This window comes from Bacidia gigantensis, assembly GCF_019456465.1.
Source record: "Bacidia gigantensis strain McMullin 20006 chromosome Unknown contig_255, whole genome shotgun sequence".
NCBI classification, from domain to species: Eukaryota; Fungi; Ascomycota; class Lecanoromycetes; order Lecanorales; family Ramalinaceae; genus Bacidia; species Bacidia gigantensis.
Window position 1 is genome coordinate 1,221,502 of NW_025408605.1, and position 22,832 is coordinate 1,244,333.

General features: G+C 48.4%; 6 protein-coding genes across 6 annotated transcripts; 3 read left to right on the forward strand and 3 right to left on the reverse strand.

The window, feature by feature from the left end:
• Positions 1-108: 108 nt before the first annotated feature.
• Positions 109-3,146, reverse strand: KY384_007113 (uncharacterized protein; the record flags this gene model as incomplete). The annotated part of the gene is made up of 6 exons (XM_044815605.1): positions 109-222; positions 275-1,957; positions 2,007-2,470; positions 2,521-2,716; positions 2,770-2,820; positions 2,871-3,146. The coding sequence occupies 6 exons, from the start codon at positions 3,144-3,146 to the stop codon at positions 109-111; spliced, it is 2,784 nt and encodes a 927-aa protein (XP_044667479.1).
• Positions 3,147-3,599: 453 nt separating this feature from the next.
• KY384_007114 (uncharacterized protein) lies at positions 3,600-6,802 on the forward strand (the record flags this gene model as incomplete). The annotated part of the gene is made up of 3 exons (XM_044815606.1): positions 3,600-3,906; positions 3,990-6,225; positions 6,274-6,802. 3 exons carry the CDS (start codon positions 3,600-3,602, stop codon positions 6,800-6,802), a joined length of 3,072 nt encoding a protein of 1,023 aa, XP_044667480.1.
• Positions 6,803-8,475: 1,673 nt separating this feature from the next.
• Positions 8,476-13,475, reverse strand: KY384_007115 (uncharacterized protein; the record flags this gene model as incomplete). The annotated part of the gene is made up of 2 exons (XM_044815607.1): positions 8,476-10,452; positions 10,647-13,475. The coding sequence occupies 2 exons, from the start codon at positions 13,473-13,475 to the stop codon at positions 8,476-8,478; spliced, it is 4,806 nt and encodes a 1,601-aa protein (XP_044667481.1).
• Positions 13,476-14,070: 595 nt separating this feature from the next.
• KY384_007116 (uncharacterized protein) lies at positions 14,071-15,803 on the forward strand (the record flags this gene model as incomplete). Its single annotated transcript, XM_044815608.1, has 2 exons — positions 14,071-14,383; positions 14,437-15,803. 2 exons carry the CDS (start codon positions 14,071-14,073, stop codon positions 15,801-15,803), a joined length of 1,680 nt encoding a protein of 559 aa, XP_044667482.1.
• A 123-nt stretch (positions 15,804-15,926) lies between these two features.
• KY384_007117 (uncharacterized protein) lies at positions 15,927-19,404 on the reverse strand (the record flags this gene model as incomplete). Its single annotated transcript, XM_044815609.1, has 5 exons — positions 15,927-16,707; positions 16,760-17,145; positions 17,698-17,811; positions 17,864-18,661; positions 18,712-19,404. 5 exons carry the CDS (start codon positions 19,402-19,404, stop codon positions 15,927-15,929), a joined length of 2,772 nt encoding a protein of 923 aa, XP_044667483.1.
• A 416-nt stretch (positions 19,405-19,820) lies between these two features.
• Positions 19,821-21,989, forward strand: KY384_007118 (uncharacterized protein; the record flags this gene model as incomplete). The annotated part of the gene is made up of 1 exon (XM_044815610.1): positions 19,821-21,989. The coding sequence occupies one exon, from the start codon at positions 19,821-19,823 to the stop codon at positions 21,987-21,989; it is 2,169 nt and encodes a 722-aa protein (XP_044667484.1).
• Positions 21,990-22,832: the final 843 nt, after the last annotated feature.

Below are 22,832 nucleotides of genomic sequence, written 5' to 3' on the forward strand. Positions count from 1 at the left end.
CGCTCATCTGACCTGAGCTGTTATTATGGCAATGTTTAGATGTGAACGCAGATTATCAACATTCCGCAGACGGGGTATCTTAAGTCGACCTCATTCCTTCTGCCAGGCTCAATCAACGTCGTCGCCTTTGCTTTTCTCAGCTGCTTCATCTACACCATCCTCCTCACCGTTGTCGTCCTCTTCATCATCTGAGACTTGCTCTCCCAAGACTTTCAAATGTCTCTATTTTGGGTCAGTATTTGCGATATTTCTGAGTATTATACGTAGTGCTTACCTTGTCCCTCGTCCTCTTCTCCTCCAAATCTCCGAGGATCATTAGCATGTCATCAAGTTCCGTTTTAGCTGCTAAGCGCGCTTTCTCTTTTTCTTCGACTTCCTTCTGCAATCGTGTTGCTCGAGCCTCTGTGTCATCGAATTTTTCCTCAGCTCGCTCCAGGCGTGCCTCCAAGGACGTCAATCTAGTAGTGTAATCTTCATGAGCTATTTGCAAATCTTGAATATGTTCTTTGCTAGCTTTCTCTAGCTCGGTGCGCAAACGCGTTATCGTGGCTTTTTGATCTGCACTCTCTGCATCGGTGCGTGATCGAGTGCGCTCAGCGACTGAATCGCTGTCCAACCGAGCCTTTTGCATCTCTGTCTGTAAAGACTGTACGGCTACCTCGTGCGCTTTATGAGTCTCCTTCAATATTCGGTCATGCTGATGTTTTTGCTTTTGGTTGTCTTCTTCATGGTTACGCTGTAGTGCTTCGTTGATGTTCCTGATTCTGGTTAGTTCCATACCGGCAGATTCTCTCGCCTTTCTGTGGTCAGCTTGTTCTTGGCCAAGTTTCCGCTCTAATGTGAGAATGTCCGACTCAAGCTTCTGGATTTGTTGAGCCCCAGCTTCAACTTGTCCTTTTAAGGAGTCTACAAGCTCTCGAGAGATCCCTTTCTGGACGCCATTGGTCAATACAGGTACCTCCAAAACAGGAGCCCTATCGATAGCTCGAAGGGCACGGCTGAAATTGTCTTTCAGGAAATCGATGAAGGTCTTGTCAAAGTAAATACCAGGAATTCCGCCCGCGTGTGAATTCGCACCTTGATGAAGGACTTCAAAGTCCCGCACCGTGGGATGTTCCCGCAGCTTTGTGAGCTTGTCTACGTATTGCTCTCGGCTAAGTCGCGATGTGAGAATCGAATGGAGCGTTTCTCGACTTACTGGAGAGTCTTTCGTTGAGAATTCATAGATTATACCAAGTAAAAACGCAGACAGGCCAGATACAAGAATCCGAGACTGGTCGTTTCTGGAAACAAGCTGTACAATGCTCTGCACGTTGCTGCCTTCGCCAAGAAAGTCATTCACAGCATCGTGATCCTCGTAGAGCCAGCCACAGAGAATCATTAGAATACCGATAGATACCCTCTCGTCAGCGCTCTTCTGTTCGAAAGAGATGAGATGGGCCGATAAGGACTGAATACACGTGACAACTTCTTCTCCTTGCTCCGCATTGCCTTCGGCCACCTCCAGGGCAAGACTTTTGGTCTCTGGATCTTCAAAAAGAAGATGGAATAGAAGGACAGCAGCGATCCAAGACCTATACGGATCTCCACCTCTAGAAGTCTCGGGTTCGTTGAGCAGAATTGATAGTATATTGTCAGTCTCGTCTGTGCCAGACATGTAGCCATCGACAGCTCTACGAAGGAAGAAAAGCTTGATTTGTGCATGTCCACACAGGTAGGCTTGAAGGGTTTCACAGGCTGCGAGGCGAAGATCAAATGAGTGTAGAGAGATAGAAGCCAACGCGAGCTCCAACAAGCCAGATATCACATTGACTTCTTGGTTTGAAGAGGACACTGTTTCCGCGTTGCCATTGACATGTAGTCGCTCGTTTCCATGTGATTTTTTCACCTCTTGCTGACCGAAAGCCTCTTGTAATCCACGGTTGGAACGAATCAGATCCGCAGCAGTGCTAAGGGCCTAGCTCGAGTTAGCAACAACCCAGTTTTTGACAGATCGAAATGCTTACTTCTGCTCTTATTGGCACGTCGAAGGAATCACGAAAAGCAATATCGAGCACTTGGACCAGAATACCGTTCTGCCAGAAGGATACCTGGTTGGCTTGCGTCCCCAAACTGCCACGAACAAGGAAGAGCCTCAATACGGCGAGCAGACCCCATACATTCTTATCTCTCTGAGGTCTGGTCCATTCTGCCACGCCCTCTTTGGAATCTTCTTCTCGAACAGCGTCGCTCAACAAGCTTGTCAATTTCTTTACCCATCCAGTCTCCCGAAAGTAGGACTGGTTTGAGACATTCAAGCGGCAGAGATTTGCTAGTAGCGATAAACAATCCTGCACCGAGATGCCTCCTTGTGTCAAAGCCCCTTCAGCATCTATGATTCCAAAGATTCGGTCAAATGCATTCTCGAAAGCAACGAGCTTCTGGAGATCTGGTGATGAGGGAGTAAGCGCGGTTAGCAGAAGCAGACCCTCTATCACCAAGTCAGCTTGCCATGATCGTCTATACCTAACTACTTCATACCACTTCGAATCGCCTCGCGCTTGTCTTCTAGAACGGCGACGAGTCTTGAGACGCCCAGAGGAGCAGTATATACGCATTCTTGGGTACGTTCTGGGCGGGCGGTCGAAATAGCTGATATCAATTGCAATGAGTAAAGGCGAGAAAAGAATTCGTAGCCATCAAGTAGATCGAGCAAAGCAGTAATATTTTCTTGTCGCTACTCCGTCAGCTCAGCTAGATACGACGTTTCGGAATCAGCGGTGAGCTCACTTGAGTAAATTCATCCGCAAGCCAGAGGGCTATGTCGTCTGAAGCTTCAGGCTAGAGACTTTCAGCTCTCACATTGACGAGTCTGTCTTCCTGGAGCTTACGCTACTCTCGTTCGGACTGAAAAGCATCAGAAGTGTTTCTAGTGTAACTTTTGTAGTATCCACATCCTCGACATCTTTATTGAGGCAGCTTATGAGGGTTCGCAGACCCCCTGAGGCGACTGAAGCAGGGTAAGCTTTGGCAAAGCTTCTAAGTCCCAGAATGGCTGCTCGGCGATCCTCGAGGAGCGTAGCGCTGTGAAGACGGCCGCTCAGAGTTGCAATTGTGGATTCGGCACTTTGTTTTGCGGGTGCTTGCTTTTCCAGGATACTCAGCATATTTCCGAAGTGTATATTACATTTTAGTGCTATATTCTCAAGACCATATCATCAAGGCGCCTTCTGTTGTTTTGAAGGTCGCAGTACTCTCATTAGCTATGGAAAATGCCGATAGGTTTTTGGAGCCCTCTGAATTAGGCCTAGCGCAGCGCCTGCGCATCATGAAATCGTGAATGCGATCCTTCGACATTCTTACACTTCATACTGCTCCTCGACGCCCGATTTCAAGATCTCATGGGCGCAGAAGTCTACATTCGCTCTTTCCTTTGTCCGGTATTGTGATCTTTCTGGAGATCAAATCAAGCGAGGAGTGCCGAGTCAACAATATCTGCGGCTTGATGACCACCCTTTTACGCTCTAATTCAACGGAGCTTCCTATCCTTTGTTCTGTATACAACAACCTCAGCGAGCTTTCAGTGCCTTTTCTTTTCATAGTCTGAATCTTTCCCAATCATGGGTGTTCCAGCGCTCTTTCGCTGGCTGTCCTCGAAATACCCCAAGATTGTCTCACAAGTCATCGAACACAAGGCTGAAAATATTGATGGCAATGAAGTCCCGGTGGACATTACCCAACCTAATCCTAATGGAGAGGAATTCGATAATCTATACCTTGACATGAATGGTATAGTGCATCCGTGCTCGCATCCAGAAGACCGACCTCCGCCCGCAAACGAGGAAGAGATGATGTTGGCTATCTTCAAATACACTGATCGTGTGGTGAATATGGTACGGCCGAGGAAGATTTTGATGATCGCCGTCGGTGAGTCCTATATCTATTTTCGCTGGAGCCAGAGGGCATTACAAACTGCTCAAACTCATTTTACTAATCCATTTATTTCACAGATGGTGTAGCTCCTCGTGCGAAGATGAACCAGCAGCGATCAAGACGCTTCAGGTCCGCCAAAGAGGCCAAAGAAAAAGACGAAGACAAAGAGGAGCTGATGAAGATGCTCAAGTCACAAAATGGAGGTCAATTTGACGAAGGTGCTATGGCTACGGCGCAAAAAAAAACGTGGGATAGCAATGCCATTACGCCAGGCACCCCTTTCATGGACATTCTAGCTGCGAGTCTGCGATATTGGTGCGCCTACAAAGCCAACACAGATCCTGGTTGGGCGAAGCTTAAAGTCATCATATCAGATGCGACTGTCCCTGGCGAAGGAGAGCACAAGATTATGCAATTTGTCCGATCACAACGATCATCTCCTAAGCATGATCCTAACACAAAGCATGTCATATATGGACTTGATGCAGATTTGATAATGCTTGGTCTCGCGACGCATGAGCCCCACTTCCGTGTCTTGCGTGAAGACGTTTTCTTTCAAGAATCCAAGGCTCGGACTTGCCACATCTGTGGTCAGAAGGGTCATATTGCGGAAGCCTGCAAAGGACAAGCAGCGCCCAAAGAGGGTGACTTTGACGAGAAAGACAAAGCTCTTGGTGACAAACCTTTCATATGGCTTCATGTCGCAGTCTTGCGTGAATATTTGGAAGTAGAACTTGAAGTTCCTGGACAGCGCATGAGATTTGATCTTGAAAGAGCACTTGATGATTGGATTTTTATGTGTTTTTTCGTTGGTAACGATTTCCTTCCTCATCTCCCCAGTCTTGACATCAGAGAAAATGGTATCGATACGCTCATTGCGATCTGGAGAGACAACATCAATCAGATGGGCTCATACTTAACCAAAGATGGCAAGGTAGACCTTCAGCGTGCACAATTTATTCTTGATGGTCTTGCGAAGCAGGAAGATGCCATCTTTCGCCGTCGTAAACAAGCCGAAGATAGGAAGGATGACAGGGCAAAGAGACGAAAACTTGATGATGATAGACGGAAAAGCGACCGCGGCCAATCCAATGGCCATGGTTCCCAGCCTTCGGGAAGGCGAGGCTCACCAGATTACAGCAATCCAGGAAGTACAGGGAAACGTAAAAGTATGGACCCAACAGTAGCACCACCAGACCTTCCTCTGTTCGTACCAGGCTCCCGCAATCCAAGCAAAGAAGAACGTGCGATTACGCATGAGATGGTTGTGAATCGCGGTGCGGTCTACAAAGCAAATCAAGCCAACAAAAGTGCTGCTGCCGTTCTCAAGAGTCAACTACTTAACGGCAGCTCGATCCAAGATTCCTCAGAATTGGAATCCACTGGTGAGGCTGGTGACGAACGCTCTGGAGACTCAAGAGCAGATCCCGAGGCTAGTGATGCTCCTGTATCTGCGTCTAAGAAACGGAAGGCTGAAATGATCGAGGACGATGCGGAAACTGTCGGTCGCAAAGTTCCTGATGGGGCAGCCGCGAAAGGGGCAGATCCAGATGACCCACCGCCCGATACTGTGCGGCTTTGGGATGAGGGTTACGCTGATCGGTATTATGAGCAGAAGTTCAAAGTTGACCCAAAAGACATTGCGTTCCGAAACCAAGTCGCCAGAGACTATGTCGAAGGCCTCGCTTGGGTGCTTCTATACTATTTACAGGGCTGCCCTTCCTGGACCTGGTACTATCCTCACCACTATGCTCCCTTCGCTGCCGACTTCGTTGATCTCAGCGACATGAAGATTGAATTCAGCAAAGGGAAGCCTTTCAAGCCCTTTGAGCAATTGATGGGCGTCCTGCCAGCCGCGTCTAACCATGCTATTCCAGAGGTCTTCTGGCCTTTAATGGAAGATCCAGAAAGCGAAATCATCGACTTCTACCCAGCAGAATTTCCGATTGATCTCAACGGTAAGAAATTCGCGTGGCAGGGGGTTGCCCTTCTTCCATTCATTGATGAGAAACGACTTCTCGATGCGATGGCGACGAAGTATCCACTTCTCTCGGCTGAAGATGTTGCGAGGAATGGATTAGGAAAAGACAATCTTATATTATCCGACCAACATCCCTTGTATGATGATATTGCGACGAATTTCTACTCAAAGAGACAAGGAGCCCCTAAATACGACATGGATCCTGATGTTTCAAAAGGCCTCGCTGGCCGAATAGAGAAAAACGACAGCTTCATTCCACAAAGTTCTCTGGCATTACCGCTTCAAGATGTTGGTGACAGCATGCCTAGCCTGGAGCAGGATCATAGCATGAGGTACGTATCCGAAATATCTTACTTGACTGGTTCACTAACATGAATCAGTGTTTATTACCACATGCCATACTCGGTCCACATTCACAAATCCATGCTTCTTCGAGGAGCCAACCCGCCGCCGCGGATCTTGGAGACGCCGGACATTGAGGCCACCAAAGCAAAAGCGAGCAGTTCGGGCCGATCATTTGGTGGTGTCCCGTTTCGAAATGGTGATCGAGGTGGCCGCATGAATTATCGCGGTCGTGGCAACCACAATCATTCGGCTCCTCAATATGCGAATCCCAACTTTGTACCTCCGCCTCACATTGCTGAACGGTTTCCACCCCCTCAAAACCAGGGATACGCTCCCCAACCACCTGGAAGGGGTGACTACTACGGTAGTGGCCCACCACCACCGACTCGTGGCCCATACCAGTACGGCGGCTCCCAGTTACCACCTTACTCAGGATCACCCCAGAGCCACCGAGGAGGGGGTCACTTCAATGGTCAAGGGCCCCCGCCACCCCCAGGAAATTACGGACGGGGTAACGACTACTATGGACAAGCTCCAAGGGGACAGTATTACGGTGGAAGGTAGTTGCTGCATAGCGTGAGGCGTAAAGGATCAAGCTTTCGCTGTCTGTTGTCAGGGAAAAGACATGGATTTTGTACAATACTGAGGCATGTGAGTGAAGTTGCACAAGACAAGCCGTAAATCAGGTATACGTGCTTTGCGCATATGATCGCCACGTTAAAAAGGAGGTTGCCCTCTACAAAGACTCGAACAAGGATGATGGCTACGTCTTTCTGACCACCTCAAGACCTGTTAGCTTCAAGCGTATCGTTATGGGTAATTTCCACATGAAAAGGTTGGTCCGAAATTTCTTCTATGCGAGATTTTGCCAAGAAAAGGTTCTGTGTCCCTGCAGGATAAGCTTCTGAAAAAACGGTCTACCATCATACCAAAATCATTGTTCTCACACCACACTTGCAGAATGCAGACACTGATTGTCCGTATCAGAAAGCCACAAGGGCATTAAGCTCAAGCTTCTGACTTCCCTTTGTTCACAAAGCCACAACTTAATAACACACACTCACACACACCAAAATGCTGACCTACACCGAATGTCATTGTTCATCAGCTTGCGTCTCTCGCTTCTTACTCAACAATCCCACAAACAACGTCCTCACCCCCCCAGAACAACGCCGAAGCCTCCGACACAATAAATCCTCCTTCCCATTCTGCTTTCAACATGCATCTACCCATCACACTCACCTTTGACACACTTTCTCGCATTCAAATTCCATAGCTGCCTATTCGACTTCATCGATTTGCTCAACGCAAAATCCACCCCATCTCTACCCTTGACAACTCTCCACTATCACCAGTCATGGGTGCGTCTACAGCAACGTCCAGCGCACAAGCCGACTCCAACAAACTCTGCCGCCAGTCTACCTACGACATCGAGCTCTTGAGCATACAAAAAGCAGCAAGGATGCTCGCCGCAATGGAAGCCCGCCCCGTCGCTCAGAAACCAGTTCGTGGCCAATTAAGACGAACGCTATCAAAGATTGCAAGGCCGTGGCAACTGCTGGTCTAATCATTCTCGTCCGTTCAAGGTTATTATATGGTGCATAGCGGGCTCGCGAGCCGGCGTTCGGTTTTGGGCGGTCATTGGATTGGGGCCTAGTATTGGGATGGGTCATAATGTCTTAGACTTAGAGATACCTGTGGCGGGTACTGAAAAGGTACATATAATGTGTTGACTTAATGTGAGCTCTTTTCTACGGGCACGCTTCCCTTGCTTTCCGCACTGTTCGATTTCGATGTCTGTTGAAGCTTATTGAATATGGAGAGATGGCACGAGTCGTGGCTCGATATTGCGCTTCAGATAAGCAACTTTTTCAAACCTACCAGAGATGCTTTCCCTATCTTCTCACTAAATCCCAAGGGGTTCTTCAACTAGAAAAAAATGAAAATTATGTCAACTCCCAATTTGCATGATTGTACTTTGAAGTCATCAATATCCAAATTTAGTCTAATGCTTGACTTACATCGCATCACTTTTGCGCTTTTGTTGACGATCTATCTATCTATCTATCTACTCCTTCACATAGTCGTAGCAATTACGAAAAACCTCGGAAATTACGTTAAGCTGCTTCTACGTTCAGGAGAGAGCCCCACGAATCTCAATGCTGAAATAACTTTTCAAATTTGAGCTCGACATATCATTAAAGGGGATTTGGCTAGCAAGAAGAACGAAGGCCCACCTAGTTGCTCACTACGACCTCTCGGGCTCGTGGGAAGGAAGGCCTTATTCCGGTCCATGCTTCAAACTGGTATATTCCCTGGCCAACCAGGACTTCCAACCCTGGTATAGTCGTCCAGCCGGCTTCTTGTGCCATTTCCATCAACGGTGTGACTGCTGGCTTATAAGCCATTTCGAGTAAGATAGATTTGCTGCTTTTCAATATGTTCTCCCTTAAAATTGTCGACATTAGTTCATCAATAGGTTTTTCAGCTGGTATAGTACTTATTGCTACAGTAGGCGCTTCTGGCTGTTTATAGTCTTCCGATTTTATGACTGGCACGAGATTGTAATCTTTCGAAAATCCTGCCACAAGACTGGATATCTTGGCAAGATCCCGACCTAGTACGTAGATTGGCGAGTAGCCCATTGCATGGAGAACGTAAATGGCTGCACGTGCCGTACCTCCTCCTCCTATGACTAGACCCGCTTGACCCGCTTGAGGAGAAGCACCTGCAATCTCGAGTACCAATTTCATGCCTAGCCAATCAGTGTTTGTTCCCATCAGATATTGACCAGCGTGCTTGGGCGAAGAGCGTGTTTTGTCAGCGATCACCGTATTGACTGCGCCTATGATTCGTGCATCCTCGCTGATCTCGTCGAGATGTTGCATGATATTAAGCTTCAGGGGAATCGTCACAGAGGCTCCGCCAAAGGCACCAGAGAACAAGGTATCTCTGAGATCGCTGGCTTGGTCTGTTTCCAGTAAGCCATAGGTGTCAGACAGTCCATTTTCTCGGAACAGAGCGTTATGCAAGGCTGGAGATCTTGACTGAGAGATAGGCTTGCCAAAGAGAAAATATGTCCGAGGTTTGATCACACCATGCAAGCTCCAGGCCGTCCGAATTTCGGCAGCAGATAGTTGTCCAGGCGCAGCCTTGAAAGGAAGCGCAGGATGGGATACTGGCGTCATAAACAGGTTCTCTATCCGGCTAAGCTGGCCGTCTTGACCCATATTGATAGCGATCAGTGGCTTCTTTGGGAATGATTGCAGCCGCTTCCTGAAATGTCGTAGATCGTCGTTATCTGCCTGGCTTTTGGCAACGCCGACCAGCTTCACGACATCGCCAAAGTACGTTGCTTTAGCATAGACATTGTCCCAGGACTGGTCACTCCAAGATAGCGTGCCCTTTGGATCGTGATGAGACGCGATGATTTTCGTGTGTTTCCTGGCTGCAGCAATCCTGTGTAGTAGGTCACTAGGCAGAGACATCTCTAGATCTAGGAATTCGACACCTGCTCTCAATGCAAAATCCAAAAGAGAAACCAGAGCAGATTCGCTTATTGTATCGTTACAATCCGGAAAGCTACCCCCTTGGCTCTCTGTCCGGACGGTAAATATTATTGGAAGAGTAGTAGAGGCTCTTAAGGCCGAGAGCTGCTCAGTAACAAAATCAACAGAGGGGATGGAGGACTTAGAAGTCGCGTCTCTTAACAGATCTATCCGAAGTTCGACCGCATCAGATCCAACGACGACGTTCGAGAGGACATCAAGAGCATTAGTGACGTCCGGAGCTGTTAGTGAGACAAAGAACGAGGTTTCCCTGTTGGCTATTTCGCTCAGAGATCGACCCTTCCCAACCACGCTGTGCATGAAAATTCCAAAATCTTGCGGCGGCCTGTCTAGAGCTGACTCGGACGTCTGCCGGCTGTAGTATTGGTAATTGCTGCACTCAGCGTACCAATCCTTTCGTCGTTCCCACACGGCTGCCATATCGTCCAGGTAAGCTGGCCGAGTCTTGTCAATTTGCAGGAAAGCCATCACATCTTCGATATTGCGTTGAACGAAGATCACGATTCCCCTATTGCGTTGGTAGTCGATTAGTATTTTCCGAGCCTCGAGAAGCTCCACAATCCCGCCACCACAGGCAAAAATACTTCGTGCAGATCGATCTTGTGTCGCCCTTTGTAACATTTCTAACTCCTGCTGTCTGAAACCCTGAACCGAGCGAGTATGTAGGTCAGCAACTTGTTCCATATATTGTTCAGATGCATCATCTGAAGCGAGTGAATGCAAATCATATTTTATTTAAGCACGAAAAACGACTGCAATGCGCTCTGGAGCATGCTCTCGAGACTTGCTGATAAAATGCGTACAAGGTCAAGAAGATTAGGATTCATGGATTGACTCACCTCCCAACCATGTTTAGCGATTATATCTGGGATGGTGAGACCGCTTTCACTCTCGAGTTGTGAATCCAAGTCTATGAATGGTCTGTCCAAAATCTTAGCAGCCCATTTACCAGCTGTGGTTTTACCAGCACCCCGCATACCAATGAGGAAGATGGACTTAGAGCCATTGGAGGAACTTTGAGGCTGTTGCTGATCCAGATCGGTCCCTTCAAGCTCGACTCCGAATGTCTGCTTCATGGTATCCCACCAACCAGGCCAAGTCTTGCCTACACATTCCCTCTCTCGGATCAGGGCACCTTGCGGTGCTGCAGTAGCCAGAACGCTGAAGCTCATGGCGACCCTATGATCGTCGTAACAGTGGACGCCCTGGGAAGGCTCCTGCAGCTTATCGATATCGATACCATCTATCTCTATACCATCCGGTGTTAGGTTTCCTTCAGGCCAGAGCCGACAAGTGACGCCGAACCCTGCTAATTGATCTTTCATGGCTGTGATTCGTTCGCATTCTTTTTTCTGTTGGTTTGCAATGCCTACAATTCTTGTTGTGGATGTAATTGAAGAACCCTGGGCAATGGCAGATAGGACGGATGCCGTCAAGAAAGCGTCAGTCATTGTTGTCATGTCAACTTGATTGATTGCTTTTAGAGATCCGCGAACTGGCCCAGTGACTGTCGTGGAGGTTGCTGTCTGGTCAACCTTACACCCCATAGGCTTCAGAATCTGGACTGCAAATTGGGCATCTCCTTGAAGCGAGCTTGACCCAATGTTCGGCACCGTGCAAGTAGTTCCAGATATTGCAGCTATTGCTAATGGATAAGTAGCTGAGCTCGCGTCGCTCTCCATGGTGTATTCCGATGGATTTTGATATTCACCCTTTGGTATGTGGTATGTGTGCTCTTCTGTTTCAGACTTCTCAACTTGAATGCCGAAAGAGGCCATCATGGCGGTCGTCATATCAATGTAAGGCTGTGATATTGGCGGTCCACCGACCATCTTCAACGTGACAGGTCGTTTGGCCCTTGGGGCGCACATCAAAATAGACGAAACATACTGCGAGGACTCATTAGCATTCAAGTGAATGTTCCCACCTGCCATGCCATCAGAAGCAGTGATTTTCAGAGGTAAACAACGTCCATCCTTTCTTGCTCTCTCTTCATCGCTCTTAGGCACATAGTTTCCGTCTTTGTCTTGCTTTACGTAGGCAATGTCTGCTCCATTGGCTGTCAAGGCTTCCACCAAAGGTCCGATAGGTCGCTGCTTCATTCTCGCATTGCCCGTCAGAATAGAGTGATTTTGTGAAGTAGGTTTCGCAAGTGTTGCTACTGATGTCAAGAACCTAGACGCTGTCCCTGCGTTACCGAGATACAGCGCCTTGCTGCTTGCATGAAGGCAGCCACCATTCCCTTTTACCGCTAGTATTCGGCCGTTGTCCTCCCATACGAAACTTGCGCCTTGTAATTCAGTCAAAGCACTCATCATCACTTCGGTGTCATCTGAATGAAGGAGGTTGCGAATACGGCATGTACCATTGCTTAGGGCTGCCATCACAAGTGCTCTGTTTGATATACTCTTGGAACCAGGAGGTATGCACGAGACTTTCACACCTTTCAAAACCCTGGATGTCACTCTAACTCCTGAAGAGAGTATTACTCGAATGTCGCTATCAGCGACCACACTTGCTTGGCGCTCGTGAGTTTGGCCAATTCCTCCAAGTAGCACAATGCGCTTCTTTCTCCCATCGTTCTTCTTATCAACTCCCATTATGGTGAGAATTCGGTCTACAGAGCAATGCTTATTGTTCGAACGCTGTCTCAATAATTTGTCCTTTAAAGAGACTGGAAGCTCGTAGGATGCAAGACACTTTGTCAATCTTGCCACAGCGCTTCCATCCAGAACTCCCAGATAGCGAGCGAGCACTGCTTCAAGATGCATGCCGACCGAGACACATTCTCCATGAAGAACATGTGGGGCCAGGATGCCCTCAATAGCATGACCAATCGAATGCCCAAAGTTAAGCAGATTTCGAAGGCCGCCTTCTCTCTCATCTGCCGACACAACATGGGCTTTGATCCGGACAGAGCCAATAACGGCATCCTTTAGTATTGATTTCACATTAGCAAGTCTTGATTGATCCGTTGTCGGAGCCGTCTTCATGGCTTGCATGAGGCGATTCGCGTTCGACTCGAGACCTTCAAAGGCTTCCTCGTCCCAGATAGCAGCAGTCTTTATGACTTCAGCCATGCCATTGATAAATTCCCTAGTTGGCAAAGTGTTGAGGAACTCCAAGTCGATGTAGATTCGAGAAGGCTGCCAGAACGCTCCAATCAAATTCTTACCTGCTGGCGTATCAATCGCGGTCTTCCCTCCAATAGATGAGTCTACCATAGCAAGGAGCGATGTTGGCACCTGAACAAACCTAATTCCTCGTTTGAAAGTTGCCGCGACAAAGCCAATCGAATCTCCAATGACACCTCCACCGAGTGCAATGACAACTGTTTTGGTGTCGCATGGAGGACTTCTCTCCTCCGCGAGCATCCAATCTTCGACACTGGCTTTCATTTCTCGAGATTTGGAATTCTCCCCTGGCGGTATCTGGTATGTGAGTAGCCGGGTGTCCAAGTCTAAAGAGACTGCAGTGCTACGAAATGTCTTTTGAAAAGCCGGTACATAGGCGTCATGTAGATTCGTATCAGTGACTAGAACATACGTGGTTGAAAACAGATTCTGAAGCAAGTCTTGAATGATGAATGATCCCCAAATCCCGTAATCCACGACGATGCTGTCTTTGCCCAAGATAGACACTCTTGTGGGCGTTTGAGTTCGAGCCATGATACTGTTGCTCAGACTACAGGCTATTGACTAGGCAATGTTGGTTAAAGGGAAAGAGTCGTTAAAATAATATGTGAAGGTGAAGACCGAAACATGATCACTCAACAAAGCACATCGCAGGAACAAACCATGCCGATGAAGCGAAATGTTCAGAACCGACTTGATATGCGATATTGAGGCTGATTAAGATGCCACATAGATATCCCACACTCAAGGCATCCCACAAAGCGTCAGTCCCAACTGTCCGAGGATCGGTCAGATCGGTCAGATTCTAATGCCTTAAGAAGCTCCAAGGGCCACTAGCAGCCTGCAGAACCCTACAGCCTGCCCTATAAGCCTGTCTCTCGGTGTTGCCGCAGCCTCTTATTTCGTTTTGGAGTTGTGTGGGCGGCCACCTTCCGACTACTCGACCCTCGTTCAAGACCTGTATTTTTACTAGCGCTCTTTTTCCAAACCACCAGTCCGAAGTTACAAAGGCGATAGGTTGTGATCTCCAGTCGCGCCTGCTATGTAAGGGTTGGGGAAGACGCGCCGCCTGTTGCTTGCGCCTTAGTTTATCTGAAAATGGAGTTTCATTCTGTCCAACAGCCTCCCCATGTCTTCTGCCGTCCCGATGACAGAACCTCACGATACTCGTGACGACATCAGCAATTATGGATCAGATTTCTCGTCAGAAGAAGAATCGATACTGCACGATTTGCTGAAGGTGGACATTGACAATCCTAATAAAGACATCAGTCTTGAAGAGGAAGGCGATAGAAATTATGAAGGTCCTCGACGCCTCAAGCTGCCTCGTACAACGGGCAATAGTCAGCTCAGCTCCCAAGATGCGCCCCTCAAGATGCCTTCCCTCAACGAGCTTCCAGTTGATACGGTTGATCAGCACAACAAGAGCGCGTCAACGGATGGTAGGTTACGTGCATTGAAAATTGCGCCAGGCTAATTGACATGAAGCGAATAGTGGCAAGCGAAGAGTCCCGCGCAGTCCTTCAAAACCCTGCATCTATCGAAGCACCTGTAGATCCCAGGCCAGAGCAGGCGGATTTGCGGTCTCCTCTTGAACGATTCCGCTCGAAACCTCGAAAAGCCTTCTCCGTTACAGACATGATCAGCCCTTCCTGGTGTGAACTGCAATACTGGTACGTTTTGACAAAGCATGGCAGGAAGAGACGAACGCCAGCTATGAAGCAAGGGACTGCCATACACAAGGTTCTCGAAGAGCAAGTGCACACTACCGTCGTAGTCGATGTGCGGACTAAAGAAGACTCTTGGGGACTCAGAATATGGAATGTCATCCAGGGCCTTCGCACTCTGAGGGAAACAGGTATGACTAGGGAGCTAGAGATTTGGGGAACTGTTGATGGGCTTGTGATGAATGGAATCATTGATGAGCTCTCATATACATGCCCGGATCGTGAGCTCGAACACGCACAAGAGAGTACCAAAAGTGATCAAACGCCACTTGATGCGGACCAGGCTACTATTACTGACTTTCTGGGTCCTTCTGGAACCTTAGAATCAAACGGCATGGATATCATAAAAACTCTGCAATCTACCGCTCAGAAAAGGAATCAACGAGTATATGTAGCGGACGTGAAGACAAGAGGTGTCAAGACTCTTCCCAAAGGCTCCACCTTCCGACCAACTCTCCTTCAATTGATGCTTTACCATCGTACGCTCGCAGAACTGGCTACGAATAAAGTGGATCCGATTGTGCTTTTCGATCGCTACAATCTTAATCCCGACACACCTTTCACCGATGGCTTCATTGCTCAAGTCGGAAGTCTGAATGACAACATTCATGACTCATCTGTTTTGCCTTCGGAGGCATCTCAACAAGAATCAATGTCATCAGAATACGTAACGGCAGCCTCAAATCAATCGCAGGCAAAGTCGAATTCAATGGAATACGCAACAGCAGCGTCTCAGCAAACACAATCATCCCTGGCCTCAACTCAAGACAGTATGACCCAGCTTCTCGGTCATAACTCTATCCGTGAGCTCTGGTACCTCATGATCCGTGAGTTTGCCTTGACTTTGCCTCATGGAGCTAAAAGCCTTGGCAACGTCCTCAAGGCTGAATACCGGGATTCAACGAGCGGAGACATCATGGGAGCTAAAACGTTCCTCTATGACGAGAATACAATAGAAAAGTATCTCTCGAGCGAACTGGAGTGGTGGCGGGGCGAACGTGCAGCACAAGGGGTAAGCCCCAGCGAGGCATTCAAATGTGGATCCTGTGAATTCTTCGACGACTGCTCCTGGCGTAAGAACAAAATTGAGGATGCTGTCAACAAGATGAGAGATAGAAGACGCAGCTTAATATGAAGCAAAACTTAGTCGTTGATAACTGAGAATGTTATCTCCGATTTGCACGACCACATGTCTAGCAAGGCATGCTCGCAAGTCAAAATCTAGCATACAGCAAATTAAGTTTCTGCTCCGACTCAATCAGAAAGGGTAAGCTGCCCGATCATCTTCATCAGCAGTCTCGCTCACCAATCCTGCTTTGACCTGCTTCTTATGCTCATCATCCAAGAAATCTAGCAGGATATCTCCCCACCTCTCCCGCCCTTTATACTTACTCACATCCTCACCCCAACTCCTGATTGCACTCGCCAATCGTCCCGGAACGCCTGGCTCTTTCGCGACCTCCATGATTGGCTCAAAGTACGTACGAATGGTAAAAACCACCCCACCACTCTTCGGCAATCGTCTCAAACTTTGCCTCTCTGAGCGAAAGTGATGGTGTTCGATGGCCTTGTTCTTTTCGGCAGCTGCCCAGCCCGAAAGTTTACCATCCATTTCATCCTCGGGCCCAATACTGCTACTCCAAGGCAAGTGGTCGTCAACTTGGATGAAGTAGTTGTATCGGAGGACTGGGGCGTTAGGCTGAATACGCCGAAAGAAATTTACCATGCCCTTCTCTAGTTTCTGCTTGAAGCCTGGTACGTCGCCTGAGGAGTGAATTTCAGAAAGAGGCATTCCAAACTTGTCCTCAAGACGCCAAAATCCTCCGAGAAGAATGGCACCAGCCAGGAGATAATATTGCCCATCTCCTTTCTCGAACATAATGGCAAGATCGTCTTGAATCAGACGGGAGCAGGTTACCATAGGGTCCTCTCTAAGCGGGCGGGCAGTGACGTCGAAGATCTCATTTGTGACGAGATTGGTGATACCGGTCGCGGTGCGTGTGAAAAGGGTTGGATAGCGTTGGGGCAGATAGTCGCATCTGGTGACGGCGTGTCAGTCGAGCCTTGCGATTTGGAAGGAATCAGCTTTACAGTTCCTCAAGCAATTCAATGGCACCTTCCATGGCCTCTGGTGCTGTGTGACAACACTTCTTGCCACGTTCCTCGATTCGCTGCTTCTTGTCCGCGTGAAATTTGAGATATCGGTTGTCAAGCTCGATCCACTCATCCCATTGCATCGCCCTCAGGCCCATAGTGATGTGATACGGGCCCCATCGAAACGGTCTGTACTGCCTGGGCTCCGTGTCATGGACATTCCAATTCAGCAGAGCTTGAGGAGCTGGCCGTTTGAATTCGCTCTGTTGCCACACTCCAAACGGCCTTGTCGGAGCTTTCAGAGCCGTCGATGCACTGCCTCGCCGTGAAGCAGGGGTTTCTGGATCAGATACTCGCTGTTTCGGATGGTCAAGTGTTTTTGACTGGAGAAGTCGGGTGACAATAAACCACGTCAAGGCTGCAAGTACAAGTAAACAATAGAGAGCATGCTTTACACCTTCAAAAGGCTCTATCCTTGACATGAAGCCCACTTGAGAGCCTGTGCTTGGCTTCAGGAATGAATTCATTGTCGTTGTCCTCGTACAGTCGCTCGGAAGACTTGGATCGAATGAACCCGGCATGGATCTCATTATTACGGTTTTTTATGTGATGCCAAGCATTTAAACACGGAAGTAGGATTGTCCCACGTCCTGAGGTATGACGCGAGTTATCACGACGGATCACATGGCTCTGGATAGAAAATCCCTATTAGGTTTAGGGTGTCGGTGAAAAGCCTGAAGAATCCCTTTCCAAGCGATAAGGTGGCCAATTAGGCAAACCAGTCCATGGCCCCTCATTCATATGTCCTGACGTCTCCGCTCCAATAAGCAATACTTGCCCCATTGTCTTTTGAATGTTTTCGGTATTACAGTAGATTCCGGGATCCAGATCAGGCGACCCAAAGTCGACGTCCGTGAAGTATCAAGAAAATCTACGCATGAAACTTGTTCCCATGTGTCAGTGTCAAGAACATATTGTGGCTCCAGGGTCGATGGCACTGCTGAGTCGAAATAGGAATCAATCAGAAAGTCGCATGTGCTGATATTGACCTAAGATTGTCAGCGTCTCATTAGTGGGTCAGGCTGTGTGCAATTGCCTTACATGCTTTGCCGAGTCTTCTAGATTCTGGTCATTCATGCCAGTTGGCAGAGCCCACGTCGCTGGAAGCCCACCGAACCCTGCGACCTTTCCTTCCGCAAATTGACCAGGAAGCAATCCGGCAAAATCGCTCTTGATGAAGTGCGCTCGCATCCGGTCTGGAAGAAAGTACGAAGAAGGATAACGGTACCACTCTTTCCCAAGGCATACCGAGGCTTGTCTATTGCGGTATTCTGGATATTTCAAAGGCGTGTAGAGCTTTAATGGAGCGTCATAAGCTGTGATTGTGCCAAGTGTCCTAAAGACACCAACAGCAGCGAAGGAAGCTAAGGCCGTAGAAATGATGACAACTCTCAGAATACCTGGTATGCGTCCAATGGGCGATGTAGGAGCTGAATGTCCCAAGTGATGTATGATCACGTGCAATGTAATGGCAGCGTTTAGAGACAGAAAGGGGTAAGCAGGGTACATGAATCGTTCTTCTTTGTGTGGCTGTAAGGAAAATATTGCAAGCCAGAGGTAAAAAGGGGCCGAAAAGGTCAGGGTTCTGAGTAGAGGCAGCTTGGTTGTAGATGACCTGCGGAGTATATGTTGAGCTGCAAGTATTGGTCCAGCGCAAATTGCAGCAAGGAACCAAACGTTGAAGTTCAGGAGCAGGTTTCGCGCATAGAAATGCCAGGGTTCAGTCCCAAAAATATCAGGGCCCCGTGCAGATCCACTGAAAACATTGTAGGACACAATGCGCCATGGCGAGAAGGCAAATCTGCGAAAGCATATGGCATTTATCATGATATCAAGAGGCTATGCATCATCAGCCCTTGCCATATCATTTCATTCAGTCGAGGACGTACCACGAGTGGAAGGACTCTGACAACGCCACGGAGAGTCCTCGCAACCGAATCTCTGAATCTTCTTGTCATTTGGACAAAAGCAACCTCGTCCATAAGCAATGGAATTGTAAGGGCTGCTGAGAATGGCCAGCCCACAACGGCCCCGATTCCAAACCACGCGATTCCTCGGGCTGTCTGGGGTCCGCTGTGGGTGTCCAAGAACGAAGCTAAACCCATCATGGTGGTGTACATAGAGAAGCTCGAAGGTAGATATGCGACGGAGGAGTAGAACATCCCTGTGCTGGACAACATGACGAGTGCCATCAAGAAAGCAATGCGGGAACCTATGCTCCTTGAAACAGCACCAAGCAGATGCAGCTGGCTGAGAGCACAGAACAAGCTAAGGGCAAGCCGTATCCAGTGGAATTCTTGAATTTGAAGGCCTGATGCCCATTCCCAAAGCCATTGGAGCCTGCCAACAACGGCGTGCAACATGATATAGAGCCAGCTCCTGATAGCGAACTCGGGCGAGTATTCCCAAGTTTGTAGACCAAATCCATGATTCAGATAGTGCGTTGGCTCCCAGTAATTAAAGACTTCGTCACAATCTTGGATAGGCGCGAAGATGGCTGCAAGGACATTGACAGCCAGGAAGGGAAGGAGGAGGGCGTAATCCTTGGGTCTCTGCGGTTGTGACATTGCATCCGGGGCCATGAATCTGTATCATTGCGAAATGGAGTTGATTCTGACCGGTCGAGCAGCCAACATACTGAGTCTAAGCTCTCGATGCTTCTCTCGTAAAATCATTCGTAAATGAGGGTCGCTTAGTGGAAGACCACTTTATAGGGCACATTTTTAAGGGCGCTCTCCCTGTGGTAAGCCCTGGAAACATTCCGACCAGGTAGCCGACCCTCGGAAGAATGGCTGCGGGAACTAGCGTTTTAGGGTTCCGTCCCCTTGCAACGGCCGCTAAAGCTTAGGAGCTCCGCCCTGGCGCACGTCAGAAAATCATTCTTCAACAACATTGTGTAATAGCATTATCTTCGGGCTCCCTTCTGTTTCCGAGAGGTGACGGGTTATCTGCCGAAAGCACAAGGGCTGGTTGCAAATAAGACCTTCAATCACTCGTCATGGATGCCAAGCAGGAAGACTTTGGCTTTCCATCGCCAAAGCGCCAACGAGTCTTGGATACAAATGCTTCAGCTTCAACTGAAGATCTGAATGAGGTGGACAAGACATCAGACAATGCACCAAACACACCAGACTCATCAACGACCCTGCTAGCTAGCTCACACCCTCCTCCAAGCTTCTCAATCTCCAACGAAGCCAACCCCGTTCCTTTTCTTCCTGGTCTCAACTACAAGCCAGCCCCGCAGATGCCACCCGAACTCGATAAAGATACGGTTGAAGGCAATGGCTCCTCCCAGACACAAGCAGACCGTAAACGTGAAATGGACCAGGGCAGCTCATCAACAACGACCACGAAAGAGAATAACATTTCGATGACAAAGGAGTGGCAAGGAGAGGAAAACATTAGCAACGACTTGGGCAAGGGCGACGCAATCATTCAGTCTTTCAGAGATGAAAAGGCTGCAGAGGCATTTGAGTCTACAGCTACAAGTGTCGGAATGAACGCAGAAGAAAGATCTGAGACCGGGCAGCGAGTTGTTCATGGCGAATTTGTCGGACCTCCCAATACTGATAGTAGTGCAACGCATCCACCAAAGCCCGAATATAATCCCTTATCAAACTCAGAAATACTCGTAGATGGGAGGATGGACGCGGACATTTCGATTGAAGAAGCGGAATTTGAGCTGGACTCTTCTCCAATTGAATCATCAGATACAGATTCTTCAGAAACGTCTTCCTTTTCTGATGATGACCCAGAAGACGATTACAACCTGCTTAATCCGGAAGAGCAAATGGCGCGACTTATGAAAGAGGAAGCCGGTTCCGACGACGAAACAGCAATCGGAAAGACCAAGACGAATCAGCAGGTGCGATCAGTGAACGAGGAACCTGAAGAGGAGGTACCGATTCCACAAGTCGAAATCACCGAAGCCACCAAGATTGAAGAACTTGGCCAAGTGGAACATATCATGAAGGGCGAAGCCTTGATCAAGGCCAAAACCTCGGGCGAATACCGGGTGCTTGAGTTTGGATCTTTACTATGCTTGGAGACTCGCGTAGTGATTGGTGTAGTCACGGAGACAATAGGTCGTGTTCAGCAACCTTACTACATTGTGCGCGGTGCAAACTCAACAGCGCTTTCAGACGTGGGGTTATCAACGAACGACCGCGTTTTCTATGTCGTCGATCATTCCAAGTATATTTTCACCGCACCTCTACAAGCAGTAAAAGGGTCAGATGCTTCCAATCTCCATGATGAGGAAATAAGTGATGGTGAGAGAGAATTCTCGGACGACGAAGCAGAGGCAGAGTATAAGAGAAGAGTCAAGTTTCAAAAGAAATTTGGGCGAGATGGGGGCCCAAGGCCAGGGGAAGGATTCAGCAGAGCACCTCGTGGTCCGAGAGGTCGTGGTCGGGGCGGATATGTTCATCGAAATGCTTTCAACGATCATCGTCGCTTGCCACCATCCAATCAGTCTCCTATGCATGAAATGGCGCTGAATTATGATGATGCCTCAAACTCACGTCACAGCGCGGCTTCCATGGGGGACGATCTCTATACACCTCTAACCAGACCAAAAGACTGGCAAGCTACCTGGCATCAGGAAACCCCTCCGCTACCACCCCAATCAAGTATATACAGGCCATCGCCAGCTGATCAAGGGAGGGGACGAGGCCGAGGAAGGGGAAAGGTCAGTGGTCAATTCAATAGTCGAGAGTCAGGAGCCTCTCGTCCCGATTTTCAAGCAAACGGGAATGTGTCAACGAATGGATTTCCGTCGGCGCCTTCACCCCACGCTACTCGCTTCATCGGCCATCAAACACAACCACAACAGTATCAATCTGGGCAACAGCCATATCCATTTCCGGCACCTATTGGCAGCGGTAGTACATATCAACCAGCGCCTCCTACTACGATGGGGCCGCCTTTCCAGCAGCAGGTGAATCACCCATACAACAACTATTACCAACAGCCCTACGCTAGCAGTGATCAGTCAACTAGTGGCCCTTACGGACGCCAGCAACCGCCTCCGCAACCGACAGGCTTCTCTCATATACCGCCAGGAGCCCACATCAACCCTGCCTTTTTTACGCCACAAGCTCAGAATACCTATCCAAATCCCTGGTCACCACAATCATCAGGTGGCAATTACAGACACCATCATTGATGTTTGATTTGGCGACTCGTGCATTTAACTGCACGTCTGGATGTGCTGTAAACTACTTACGGACCAACTTTCGTGTCCGGAAGGAAGTCATTCACTTAACACAACTGCCTTGAAGCTAAATTTGTACCACTGGTTGATCCATGTATGTCGGGATGCTCTATTTGCTTTGACTGATTTATTGCCATCTCCGTGTGCCTTGACAACTGCTGTTTCCGTCAAATTTTTGCCAACGTGACCATATTGCTATAGCGGCTGGATTGGGTCAGGCCTGCGGCTTTATTAGACCTCAAACACCTCGCAACATCACTCAGCTACACGTTCAGAGCATAGTGGCTTATTCCTAGACTCAGCGTAGGCATGAAGAGGGAAAGCGCTCAAAAACTCATCCGTCGATCTTCTGGTCGCATCCAGAGCCATCTAGCTGAGCTCAATCTTTGCAGTTTCTATGGCAGAACGGCGGCTTAGGCTTGATTAAAAGCCCTCATTATTGATACATGGTTGTCCTTGCAGCGGCTTTTGAAAAGCTTGAGTCAACCGTCTCTTCCCTGGATGAATGAGCCTGGCCATGCATTCACAATACGGCCGTTTGGTAGGGAGTTTCTAAAGCATTCGTGTTGAGTGTGCCAGTGATACAGAAGCGTACAACAGTAACAGCTCTCATAGTCGCTATTAGAAGTTCAAGGAAGAATGTTTACACGAATCTAGTAAGGAGCTTGCTATTCATTTCCTTGAGAAATTCCGATTACCATTCTCCAGAAAGAGTGCTTTTTGCATGAAACATCGTATCTTCTCTTTGCAATTGCTATTCAAATTATTGAAGTTCAATCATTTAGGCTAACGCAG